The sequence below is a fragment of the Hyperoodon ampullatus genome (assembly GCF_949752795.1).
Source record: "Hyperoodon ampullatus genome assembly, chromosome: 1".
Taxonomy (NCBI): domain Eukaryota; kingdom Metazoa; phylum Chordata; class Mammalia; order Artiodactyla; family Ziphiidae; genus Hyperoodon; species Hyperoodon ampullatus.
Window position 1 is genome coordinate 27,894,737 of NC_136914.1, and position 14,326 is coordinate 27,909,062.

At 41.5% G+C, this 14,326-nt stretch overlaps 1 protein-coding gene across 1 annotated transcript; it reads right to left on the reverse strand.

Moving 5' to 3' along the window:
• Window positions 1-233: 233 nt before the first annotated feature.
• Window positions 234-3,054, reverse strand: LOC307051614 (HMG box transcription factor BBX-like; the record flags this gene model as incomplete). Its single annotated transcript, XM_079702074.1, is given in 2 exon segments — window positions 234-327; window positions 329-3,054. Coding segments are annotated over 2 exon segments (2,820 nt in total).
• Between the last annotated feature and the right edge of the window lie 11,272 nt (window positions 3,055-14,326).

The window sequence follows — 14,326 nt, forward strand, 5'->3', positions numbered from 1 at the left end:
TCCCATTTCTGCTCATTATCAGACAGACAACATCACCCTCAAAGACTCTGGGTTCTGAAAGAACAAACTGGCCCAGGGTGCCAACTTCTGCTTCAAGTGAATCTGGGCCGTGTAGGGCAACAAGCACTTGTTTGCTGTCTATAGTTTCCACCACATGGACTCACTAGCATCTCTCAATAAAGACAAGGCTAGGGTAGTAGGTAAAGCACAATGTTTTACAATTAAAGGGCGCTTCACTGGTCAGCGCAAGAAATAAGTACAGGAGTCTGGGGCATTTCTTTTGGCTGTCCGTCATGGGTGAGCGGAGTGGATCTCTGACTTCTATGCATTTTCCACGGCAGCCACTCCGGCCAGCGCAGCGAGGCTGAAGAACGCAGACACGGCGGGCATCTCCGGGGTGCTGCTCCGCGTCTCCGTGGCCTCTTGGTTGTGTGAGCATTCGTCATTGCAGCCTGTCTCGGTCACCTTAACGAGACTCCTCTGCAGTTGTTCCTTTGGTTTGTCATCCAAAGTACCTCCTGCTGGTGATACCCGGCCATCTGCTGTCCTGACAAGGTGTGTGATCTTGGTTTTCCTTGCTTTTCTCTTTTGACTGCCCACCAAGGGTTCTTGCACTGTTGTTGGCTCTGGAGTGTTGGGAATGGATGGGGCATTTTTAACCTTATAAGCAGGCTCTGTGGTGTTTCTGTCTTCTGAAAATATGGCTTCTGTAGGGTGAATGGCAGCCAAGAAGAGTTGCTTGTTTGACCATTTATCCCCACTTCCTTTTTCCGGACCATTAGGCTTCTCCTTTTTGTGCTTGTATTTGCTGACAATTTTGTGGAATAAGTTCTTTTTCTGAGACTGGAAAGGACCTTTGCTGGTTTGGGTCGGTTCTGAGGACATATGTCCAGTCTTCTTCTTTTTTCTTGGGACAGGTACACATTTCTCGTCAAATGTAACAGGACTATACTGAGGGAGGCTGTGGAATTTCTTTTCACATTCTTCACACAGCTTTGCTGAGCCAAGGAGAGAGTCTTCCTTTGCCTTTGTCTTCTTGAACTTCTTGCTTCCACTGGTCCCACTCTGGTGAAATGTCCAGCTTTCTTCATGCCAACACTCTTCATGATCAGAGGACTTTCCTTTTCCTGACCTTCGTTTCCCTCTGCCAACATTAGCTCGCAGAGACGTGAGCATACCCTCAGACACCAGGGTTTTATAAAGAGCACCTTTGCAAGACCTCTCAGATTTCCGGGAGCCACAAGTCTCTATTTTTCTGTGACACTCACTGTCCTCAGGCTTGGCCTGTCCCGATAGACTGGGTGGTAATGCAGCCTCCGTAGGGGTCAAAGGTTCTGCTTTTATACCCTCTGGTACCTCACCAGAAATGTTCTTGCTGGCAGAAATACTGATAAAATCTTGAGGTCTTGACTCTTGGCTGGTGTCTGAGGATTTCTCCTTTGACATTTTCTTCTCTCTTGATTTCACTCTCTTCTTTGGTGGCTTGGCATCCAAAATGCTTCCCTTGCCACTCGAGGATGTATGGACCTTCTTGCGAGGGGTATCTCCAAGCTTCTCGATGCCCCAGTCTCCCTTTGCAACAGCTTCAATGGTGTACATGACACTCTCGATATCAGATTCCGAGGACTGCCTCTTTTGGCAAGTCTGCTTGGGTGTGGATTTATCATTTCCATGTCGATCCATTTTGTTTTTCTTCTTTTTCTTTTTTAGCTTGTCTGGTTTGCTTAATGCTGTGGGATCCTCGATGATCCTAATGCCATGAGGATGGCACATGGGATCCTTTCTACTGGGAACATCGCTTATTATTATCTTGCTACTGCCAGAGTAAGAAAAATCAGGGAAGTGACTACATTTTTGATCTTCCTCTAATTCTTCCTTTTTAATTGCTTTAGGATCTTCCATTTTTATACCCATTATATCATCCATTCGCAGCTCCTCAAAATTTCTTAATTCCTTAGAATCTCTTACATTTTCCTTAGCTGATGTTTCAAATTCTGCTTCTTTCTGGAACCTGGCTTCATCGATTTTCTCCATTTTCATTTCTCTTTCTTCCTTGCCCTTCTCCAATTCTTGAATTCTTCCGCCATCTGATTCTTTGGCTTTTATTAGCTTTGATTCTTCCATTTTCACCCCCTCTGATGCCAGGCACATCTCTGCCAGTTGAAAGAGGGCAGACTTTCCACAGCGTTTTACAGGTTCAGCACCGCCCAACTGTGAAGTCTTCGAACAAATCTCTGCAAACTGAAACAAGGCTGATGCTTGACATTGTTTTGACGCAACATCAGGGTGGGAGGTACCTGAAGATATCTCGGCAAACTGAAATAATGGTGACTTCTGACGCAATTCAGAGGATTCTGAAACATCAGGCCTGCAAGTGCCAGAGGATATCTCTGGTGTCCCAAGAACATGTTCTGCAGCTAAAAGCAGCATGCTCAGGCCTCCCATTTGAGTAGGATCAGCCATCCCAAAGTTAAGCTGAGGCATTTCTTCAGGCTTTGTTTTCTTGGGGCTTGGCAAGGCTCTTGAAGAGTCAGATGGGAAGGCCCATAGTTTCTCCCGTGGATTGACAGTGGATGTTGGGGATTTCACAGGCTTGTTTGTGGTAGCACACCATTTGTAGCCAGGATTTGCTTTCATAAATGCATGTTTATACTCCTTGGCCATGTCTGTGTATTTCTGCTTTTCCTTTGGATCGAGAACAGCCCACCAATCAGCTAGTATCTTGGTAGCACCTCGGTTATCAAGCCTGGGGTGTTCCTGACGTACAAGAGAGCGATGACGTTTGCAAAATAAGAGAAATGCATTCATTGGTCTCCAGGCTCGCTGTTCTGGTGATTCATCATCTTCAGTTTCACCATCTTGCTCTAGACCAGCGGCCCCAAGAAGTTGAACCTTATCAATATCCTCCTCTTCGTCTTCCTCTTCTTCCTCTTCTGAAAAGTCAAGAAGTTGCTTTGCTAGCAATGGATGCCACTGAAGGCACTTTCGTTTTGGTCCTTTTCCAGCTCCTTCTCCTTCTGCGGAATAATCTTTATTTCTGTTACCGCCTTTCATTACTCTGACCGGTCAAGTCAAGACTTTCCATCGTGATTTCAATGGAACATCAGAACTTCCAGCTTCTGTGATGCAGCAGAATTCCAGGAAGGCAAACGGAAAGTACACAGGGAGGAAGATGAACTGCGGCAAAGCCTGTGTCATATGATACTGACTTCGCGGGTTCGCCGGGCGCGAGGGCGTGTGTGTGGCTCGCCCTCAGCGGCCAGTCAGGGGTTCTCTATGGGAAAGTGGAGAGAGAGGAGCTCGCGGAGCCGCTCTGCCTCCGCTTCACTGCACACTCCAATATTCTGATTTTTAAAGAGTGACTCTCATAACCAATAAGGACCTACTCTATGGCACAGGGAACTATACTCAATATTTGGTAATAACCTATAATGGAAAAGAATCTGAAGAAGAATATATATATATGAATCACTGTGCTGTACACCTAAAACTAACACAACATTGTAAATCAACTATACTTCAACTAAAAATGATTAATTAACCTAATTAAATACAATTTCTTCCCTAAAAAAATAAGAATGACTCTCAACTCTTCTAAACATATAAACTATTTTCTTAAACCTTAATCCACCCACTCCTGACACGTTAGGACCTGAGGCAAGACTGCGCTGTGCTGGAGGCTGAGGCCCTGCCCTCCAGCTCTGGGTCTGCCCCGTGTCCTGTAGGGCCTTGCTTACGGGACGGAACGTGGACGCCCAGCCACGTAGCCAAGCTCCCGCCTCCCCTGCTGCACACAGATGAGCTTGGCCCCCTGGGGCCTGCAAGTGTCACATCTGTGGCTGGGCTCGTCTTCTAGACCATGGTCGTCACCTGGAAGCTTCTTAGAAATGCAGAATCTCAGCTCCTACCCAGACCTACTGAACAGTAGTCTACTTTTTCATAAAATCTCTAGGTGACTTATGTGCAAGTTAGAGCTTGAGAGCCTTTGCTCTCACGTGGGAGGCTGAGGTCAGAGGCACCCATCTCTTACGTTTAAGAGACGCCCTGTTAAAATGCTTTGTTCGTCTTCTGACCTCTGAAGGACTTGAGAAGATTCTGGCCAATGATCAGTTCTGTTCAATTCCTTCTTGGACTTAAGGTACATTCCAAACTATAGCTGATTTTTCCTCTTATACATTTAATTGTTTTCGGTCAGGTAATTTTCCTTAAGCTGTTTTCTTAGTTGGAATGCACCCCACCCACCCTACTCTGTCAATATCACCTGCATCAGGGTGGCCAACTCTTCCGTGAAGCCCACCGCAATACCCCAAAGAAAGAGCTTCCGTTCTGGCCCCCACTTCCTTAGTTGAAAACTCTGGTAGCCAATTCACTGGGTCTGCTATGGTTATACAACTGAATCCTCCATGAGACAATCAGCTCCCTGACATAGGAGCTGAGTCCCATTCAGATTTAGATTCTCCATTACCCATAGCTGAGTCTATCGGATTTTAAATAAGCATGTGAAATTAAATCTGCCTCTCTTAAGTTTATTTTTGTGGCCCCTGCAATTCTCTGCTTGTGCCAGAAAGGAGATTAAAATAGCCCTGCAATTTTAATGAAGGTGGGTTTTACTCCTGTGTCTTACCACATTTAGGAAAGTGTATACATTTTGTACTTTCATGCAAAATTGTGCTTGGCACCGACCTGGTGGTCACGAAGGGAAGCAAGGGTGTTCTTCGATGAGAATTCTTGGGCAGCTGGGTCTAGTTCTGTCAGTGAACAGTATTCAAATGGAAGAATTGCTTTAGCTTGGAAAGTAGACCTCATATATAGGAGGAATAGAGCAGAAGAAAAAGGAACTTATGAAAAACGGAATACAGAAGCGTAAAGGAAAGGTAAATTTCTATGACTGGCCCAGTCTTCTGATTCTCCGTGTCCATAGATCATAACTGGGGAATCACAGGGGTGCAGAGAGGGGGCAGGAACTTGCAACGGGGAGTCTGTGCTCTAGTTTTGGCTCTTCTGCTAATTAACTGAGCACCTGAGAAGCTCACTAAACATTTGTGGGTCTCTGTTGTCACATCTGAAATATGAATAGTTGGTCAATGCTTCTTAACCAGAGAAGAAAGCTAGAAAAATGGGGGGGGGGGTGGTAGGGGGTCTTGTTTAAAGACACGTGGCCAGGTGGGACACCCAGAAATGCGTATTTGCTGGGTTTGTGATGGGCCCCAAGTATGAGGTGCCTTTCTGATATTCAGTTCTGGTTAAGCATCAGTAAATCAGATGCTCTCTTAACATTCCTTCTAGCTCAAATATTCCCCGATTTCATGACTACCAGCCCCGTAGTGAATGCATGGTTAGGAGTCTACGTGTCTGGCAGACACTGCTGGGTGTACCCCTCTTCCTTTAGGAACAAAACCCAAAGTTTTTGCTCCGCACACGCCTCCCAGAATAACTATTACATTTCCCAGCTTTCCTTTGGGTATGTCCGTGGACTAAATTCTGGCCAAAGGGAAGTGGTGAGTGTAGGTTCTGGGAGCGCTCTTAAAAGACAGAGGTGTGCCCTCTTGCTTCTTCTTGCTGACAGGCATGCATAGATGATAGTGGAAGATGGGCCAGCTGGGTCAGTGCCGGACATGGGAGCTGCCATAGGAGATGGGAGGGAACCATGACAGTGTGGCCTGGGTCCAGGACACCAGGGAGTCGTGTCAGGAGGGAACTTCCTACCCCCAGGCTTCCTTTATGTGTGAGAGAAAGACATTATCATCTAGTTAAAGTAACTGCAATTTTGCTCTTACTCTTTCTTTCAGCCAAACCCATTTTAAACTAAAACAATATGGAGCATGAAAAAGACTTTACGGACTCCAGTTATGCTTCCCAATCTTCATGTCAGCATGAATTGGAATGTCTGTTTACTGTGGCTTCTTGTTTTCTACTTCTGTAAATGTACTATGTTTATAAGACGGAGAATACTATTGTCTTTTACAGAGAGCACTTCTTTCACAGCCAGAAATTGATGGAGAGGTATCACAATTTTAGGAAGCACAGCTTTCTTTTTATGATTTTATCTTATTCTCTACAAACATATATTATTTCCTTAGCATATGCCATATATATATATATATATATATATATATATATATATAATTTTTGCCCTCAAAAATGGTCAGTCACCATTAATTTTGTGTGAAATTTGGTAGGACCTGAACTACAGTGAAATACCAAGAACTGCCATTTAAATTACATATTATTGCTAATAATTGTTATGATTGGCAATAAGCAAACATGTGGTGTTGAGTTTTTTAAACGCTTCTACATTTTTTTTGAAAGTTTGGGCTTTGACAAGAGCTCATTAGGAAAAAACCTTTAATTCTTTTCCTTCTTATTTATAGTTGAACAAAAATGCACACCTCCACACACCATATATGTATACAATAATGGAATTTGTTTCTTGTGAACTTGCATTTAGCCTGTGAAAATTACCTTTAATGACTTTGAAAGATATTGTGCTTTTTGCACATTTTAAGTTTCTGATGGGGGACAGGGATGAGGGGCAGTGATGGGAGGATGGTGAAAGAAAAATTATATATATACATATACATATATATATATATATATATATATATATAAAATTCAGAGCATAAGACCTGCAAAATTCTGGGATTAAAAGTCATGTGAATAATCGTTTCCATTTCCAAACCTCTCTTAATAAATAATGGTAAAATGCCACAGTAGATATTTCAGGCTATTTAATAAAACTCTCCTTCTCTGTCTCTCTGTCTCCTTTCTCTCATACACACACACACACACACACACAGCACACCCCAAAACAAACTCATTCTCACATACAGAATAGAAACTAAACCAAATCAAACCATAGAGAAAGATGATTGGGTGGGGAAAGGAAACGGGGACTCTTATGAAGAGCTCTCTCTGTTTACCTTCATTCCTCTCATCCGGGTCAGTGTAGATGGAAGCCAGAGTAAAGAGGGAAAAGATAACAAAAGCCAATAAAATGAATGCCATTTCCAGGTTGGTAAACGGAAGCTCCATGAAAGACCACAAACTTCTTCACCTGCAATACAAAGCAGACACTGGCTTAGTATACCCTGGTCCAGAGAGAACTTGTTGAGTAATTATTTATTGTAGAATGAGATTTACTAAGACTTTTTAAGATACTTCTGTGCACCTGGAACAACACACCTGGCACTAGCAGAAATGGAGGGTGCTCTCGTTTTTTGAAATTTGGCATCAGTCTTGGTGTAATTGAACTTAGACTTTGCTGTGTCCATTGGAGGAGAACATGGGAGTCTGAATGGCAGAGTCAATTTATGTTTTATGAGTTTTTTGGACAAAACCCTGGGAGTAAAGATAGAGTATATTTCATATCATGAAGGAAAAAATAATGTTGGTTTCTATCTCACTAACCACACCCAGGTTCAGAGTAATGTTCTTGTGCCTGAAGTTAGCCAGTGTTTGCCAACCAGGTGATAAATCTACAACTGAAGCAATTTTTAGTGAAGAAACCATAGTCTTCAGAGTAGCTGGATCAAACTCAACCCAAATAAAGATAAATGTGTTAACAATTCAACCATGAGAACTTCCAATCTCAGACTCGAAAAAGGAGAGCTCATGTGTCTAGAAAGGAAAGCATAGTTCCATTGGGGGGAAAGGATAACATCTAGTTGGAAATAACCTCTGTCTTTCTGTCTTTCAATGTTTACTACATAAATGTAAAATATTTAAAACACTGCAGACATATGTGGGAATGTTATCATTTTAAGAAGACCCAAAGAAAGACATTTCACATCTTTCCACTGCAACTCATTCCAAATTCCTTATTTACTGTCTATTTTAGGGAAATAACTTCTTGGGGTCTTTCACCTAAGGGTTCAGTCTCCTTTAAATATATTTTTTAAATGACTTCATCATACCCTGTAGTTGAGAGACAAGATTTGAGGTGGGAGTTAGGCTTGCTCTCTTTCCTAGTTGCAGTCTTCCAGTGTTGCTCTAGCAAAACAGAGGTGGGTGAGGGGATAATTAGTTCTTTAAAATCTGCTGGTTTTGAACAGATTTCTGATTCTTTTTTTTTTCTTTTGGACATACTTCTTACAATTGACAATAGTTTGGGGGATATTGATCAGAAGTCTGTAGCTTTTCGTAGGTTTGTAGGACAGAAAATTAGACATGGAATTTATGTGTCATAGGTATGCACATTTTAAGATATAAAGAATACTACCGGGGCTTCCCTGGTGGCGCAGTGGTTGAGAATCCGCCTGCCAATGCAGGGGACACGGGTTCGAGCCCTGGTCTGGGAAGATCCCACATGCCGTGGAGCAACTAGGCCCGTGAGCCACAACTACTGAGCCTGCGCGTCTGGAGCTTGTGCTCCGCAACAAGAGAGGCCGCGACCGTGAGAGGCCCGCGCACCGTGATGAAGAGAGGCCCACGCTCGCCGCAACTAGAGAAAGCCACGCACAGAAACGAAGACCCAACACAGCCAAAAATAAATTAATTAAATTAAAAAAAAAAAAAAGAATACTACCAAGGGGGTTAAGATGTATCTTGGAAATTTTTCACATCAGTGCACATTGGTCGAGCTTATTCTGGTTACTGGAAGCTGAGCATTCTAGAGTATGGCTCTACTGTCATTTAACCACTCATATTGATGGGAATTTGGGTTCCTTCTAATTTTTTGTCATTGCCAACAATGCAGCAGAAAATATTTCTTTGTAAATATAAATTTGCACACAGGTACACATATCTCTAGGAAAGATTTATAGAAGTAGAACTGCTGGATGTATAAACTTTTGAAATGTTCCTTCACAAATTTCCCTGAAATTTACAACCTTATCAGTACTATATGTAAAGAACTGGTTCCCAAATCCTTCCTCAACACTCCCTCTTTCGGTTTTCCCCCCCAATTTGAAGTTAAAAATACTATCTCATGTTTAAATTGGCTTTTCCCTGATTTCTAGTGAGGTTGAACATTTTTTTATGTGTTGATTTATTATTTATACAGTTTGCTCTGTGAATAACTTGTCTTTATCTTTTGCCCAGTTTTAAACTGGGCATTTGTAATTTTCTCACTGATTTGTAGACACTCATTATAAACTTTGGATAAAAAATTCCTTTCAGGGCTTCCCTGGTGGCGCAGTGGTTGAGAGTCCGCCTGCCGATGCAGGGGACGCGGGTTCGTCCCTAGGTGAAGTAGGTGAAGCTTCCTTGCCCAGTCAAGATTTCTGTTGGGCTACATGTTTTTCTACAGTGACTGATTTCTGTTCTTATTTGGACTCATATTTGCAAAGAAGCACTATATGTTATGTTTCAACTTTAAATTTTAAAATACATCATATGGTCCAGAACAAAAGCAATGTTCTTAAGTACCTCTGAATGGTCAACGGTAGATGATCTATGTAAATTCAGTTAGGGATCAAAAGAGCCAGACTTCTTCCAGTGAGAAGAACTGAACTGACAGTCTTTGAAAATCTTTCTCTGGAGACTTCTTACAGTAACAGGGAAAAATGTGGGTTCTTGGTCAGTTTCTCAATAAATACAATTTCCTGAAATATCTCAGGGCTTTGTCATACCTTATACCCTTTTCAACAAAGAAAGTTGTCTTAACTATTCCCTTATAAAAAGGCATAGAGTAAGAGAATTGAGAATGTTAATTACAAATGAGATAGTGGATTTACAAACTATTAAGAGCTGCAGAACTCTTGCAATACTAAAATAGAATGAGTTTTTTTGTTTTGTTTTGTTTTGTTTGCGGTACGCAGGCCTCTCACTGCTGTGGCCTCTCCCGTTGTGGAGCACGGGCTCCAGACGCGTAGGCTCAGCAGCCATGGCTCATGGGCCCAGCCACTCCACGGCATGTAGGATCTTCCCGGACCGGGGCACGAACCCGCGTCCCCTGCATCAGCAGGTGGGCTCTCAACCACTGCGCCACCAGGGAAGCCAAATATTCTGATTTTTTATTAAATATTTTTTATTCAGTTTTAAGATCACAGTTAAAGTACTTTAGCATGTTATACACATGACTTACATGTGCAAGTTTTAGAAATATCAAATTAAGTATAAGACTTTGAGGAAAGAAATTATATAAACGTGTAGATTGACTTTTACGACACATACATCTAAGAAAGCAATAATTCTGTTGTACCATTAAGTGGAAATCATTTATTACATGGCATGTTTACCCCAGCTCTAAAGAGAACCAAGCCAATTTCTGAAAGCAAGAAAAATGAGCCATTCGGTCATGCTGAAAACTGTCAACAGACTTAAGACCTGGTGGTCAAATGAATCTGTGGTTAATTTATAATAGGTAAGTAAGCAATTCAAACCTATGGGAAAAGTTCATAATCTGGTAATGTGGACTCTCAGGTGGTTTTTATTCCTTTTCGACAGATTCCTGAGAGCAAGCCATGAATGCTAAGGAAATGAGAAACATGTTGCCGAGCATGTGCTGAGCTCCAGATCACAAACCTCCCCCACCCCAGTTCTGCCGCTACGAGCTGAGGCACTAAAGTGAGGTGTCAGTGGACGTGAGCACTCCCCTGAGGCCGCCAGGGGAGGTCATGGTTAGTCCACCAAACGCGTGCCTCTGTGATTTAGGTTAGAGCTTGTGAGGTCAGACGTGTGGTGCGGTGCAGTGGGAGGGTGTGGAGGCATGGAATTAGGTCCTTGCTCCTCGGTAACCAGTTCTGGCCCAAGTTATTAGAAAATCTCTGGAAAGAGTAGTAATGTTCACAATAACTAATTCTGTGCATAAAGATCAACTTAAGGAATTGACAAACCATTAGCCAGACTCATCAAGAAAAAAAGGGAGAAGACTCAAATCAATAGAATTAGAAATGAAAAAGGAGAAGTAACAACTGACGCTGCAGAAATACAAAAGATCATGAGAGATTACTACAAGCAACTCTATGCCAATCAAATGGACAACCTGGAAGAAATGGACAAATTCTTAGAAATGCACAACCTGCCAAGACTGAATCAGGAAGAAATAGAAAATATGAATAGACCAATCACAAGCCCTGAAATTGAAACTGGGATTACAAATCTTCCAACAAACAAAAGCCCAGGACCAGATGGCTTCACAGGCAAATTCGATCAAACATTTAGAGAAGAGCTAACACCCATCCTTCTCAAACCCTTCCAAAGAATTTCAGAGGAAGGAACACTCCCAAACTCATTCTACGAGGTCACCATCACCTTGATACCAAAACCAGGCAAGGATGTCACAAAGAAAGAAAACTACAGGCCAATATCACTGATGAACATACATGCAAAAATCCTCAACAAAATACCAGGAAACAGAATCCAACAGCACATTAAAAGGATCATACACCATGATCAAGTGGGGTTTATTCCAGGAATGCAAGGATTACTCAATATACGCAAATCAATCAATGTGATACACCATATTAACAAACTGAAGAAGAAAAACCATATGATCATCTCAACAGATGCAGAGAAAGCTTTTGACAAAATTCAACACCCATTTATGATAAAAACCCTGCAGAAAGTAGGCATAGAGGGAACTTTCCTCAACCTAATAAAGGCCATATATGACAAACCCACAGCCAACATTGTCCTCAATGGTGGAAAACTGAAACCATTTCCACTAAGATCAAGAACAAGACAAGGTTGCCCACTCTCACCACTCTTATTCAACCTAGTTTTGGAAGTTTGAGCCACAGCAATCAGAGAAGAAAAGGAAATAAAAGGAATCCAAATCGGAAAAGAAGAAGTAAAGCTGTCACTGTTTGCAGATGACATGATACTATACATAGAGAATCCTAAAGATGCTACCAGAAAACTACTAGAGCTAATCAATGAATTTGGTAAAGTAGCAGGATACAAAATTAATGCACAGAAATCTCTGGCATTCCTGTACACTAACGATGAAACATCTGAAAATGAAATCAAGAAAACACTTCCATTTACCATTGCAACAAAAAGAATAAAATATCTAGGAATAAACCTACCTAAGGAGACAAAAGACCTGTATGCAGAAAATTATAAGACACTGATGAAAGAAATTAAAGATGATACAAATAGATGGAGAGATATACCATGCTTCTGGATTGGAAGAATCAATATTGTGAAAATGACTCTACTACCCAAAGCAATCTACAGATTCAATGCAATCCCTATCAAACTACCACTGGCATTTTTCACAGAAGTAGAACAAAAAATTTCAAAATTTGTTTGGAAAAAAAAAAGACCCCGAATAGCCAAAGCAATCTTGAGAACGAAAAACGGAGCTGGAGGAATCAGGCTCCCTGACTTCAGACTATACTACAAAGCTACAGTAAACAAGACAGTGTGGTACTGGCACAGAAACAGAAAGATAGATCAATGCAACAGGATAGAAAGCCCAGAGATCAACCCACGCACATATGGTCAACTTATCTTTGATAAAGGAGGCAGGAATGTACAGTGGAGAAAGGACAGCCTCTTCAATAAGTGGTGCTGGGAAAACTGGACAGGGACATGTAAAAGTATGAGATTAGATCATTCCCTAACACCATACACAAAAATAAGCTCAAAATGGATTAAAGACCTAAATGGAAGGCCAGAAACTATCAAACTCTTAGAGGAAAACATAGGCAGAACACTCTATGACATAAATCACAGCAAGATCCTTTTGGACCCACCTCCTAGGGAAATGGAAATAAAAACAAAGATAAACAAATGGGACCTAATGAAACTTCAAAGCTTTTGCACAGCAAAGGAAACCATAAACGAGACCAAAAGACAACCCTCAGAATGGGAGAAAATATTTGCAAATGAAGCAACTGACAAAGGGTTAATCTCCACAATTTATAAGCAGCTCATGCGGCTCAATAGCAAAAAAACAAACAACCCAATCCAAAAATGGGCAGAAGACTTAAATAGGCATTTCTCCACAGAAGATATACAGACTGCCAACAAACACATGAAAGAATGCTCAACATCATTAATCATTAGAGAAATGCAAATCAAAACTACAATGAGATATCATCTCACTCCAGTCAGAATGGCCATCATCAAGAAATCTAGAAACAATAAATGCTGGAGAGGGTGTGGAGAAAAGGGAACACTCTTGCACTGCTGGTGGGAATGTGAATTGGTACAGCCACTATGGAGAACAGTATGGAGGTTCCTTAAAAAACTAAAAATAGAACTACCATATGACCCAGCAATCCCACTACGAGGCATATACCCTGAGAAAACCATAATTCAAAAAGAGACATGTACCAAAAGGTTCATTGCAGCTCTATTCACAATAGCCCGGAGATAGAAACAACCTAAGTGTCCATCATCCGATGAATGGATAAAGAAGATGTGGCACATATATACAATGGAATATTACTCAGCCATAAAAAGAAACGAAACTGAGCTATTTGTAATGAGGTGGAGAGACCTAGAGTCTGTCATACAGAGTGAAGTGAGTCAGAAAGAGAAAGACAAATACCGTATGCTAACACATATATATGGAATTTTTTAAAAAATGTCATGAAGAACCTAGGGGTAAAACGGGCATAAAGACACAGACCTACTTGAGAATGGACTTGAGGATATGGGGAGGGGGAAGGGTAAGCTGTGACAAAGCGAAAGAGAGGCATGGACATATATACACTACCAAACGTAAGGTAGATAGATAGTGGGAAGCAGCCGCAGCACAGGGAGATCAGCTCGGTGCTTTGTGACCGCCTGGAGGGGTGGGATGGGGAGGGTGGGAGGGAGGGAGATGCATGAGGGAAGGGATGTGGGAACAGAGGTACATGTATGACTGATTCACTTTGTTATTAAGCAGAAACTAATAAAAAAATTTAAAAATAAATAAATAAATAAATAAAAAGATCAACTTCAGGGCAGGAACAATTTTGACCACTGACTGCAACAAGGAAACAGTGGCCACCGAACTTCTAAGTACAAGGTTTCCTCTTTTCCGTTATTAGCATAAATCATACCACCGCAAATAAAATTTGGCCAGGAGAGGAAACTTTTTGTATGTGTGAAGAAAATGTATATTGATATTTTTAAGGAAAGCGTAGCACAAACAGATGGAGGTGTATGAGGGGAATCAAATGTACTTGTCTTGTTGTTCACTCTTTTGCTGCTTCTTTTTCTAAAATGTAAGATAATGTCCCCAGTGAAAAGGACAAGGTCATTTAATACGGGGTATAATCAACTTCACTATCACTTCCAAACTATATAAAAGCAAAGCAGTCCATCAGACTCTGAATACATCACCAGACATATCTGGTAAGATGAACTGAACCACTGTTTCCTTTTTTATTGTAAGTATGATGTTAGTCAATCTAAATAAGATAACTGTAAAATAAAAAATTCCCAA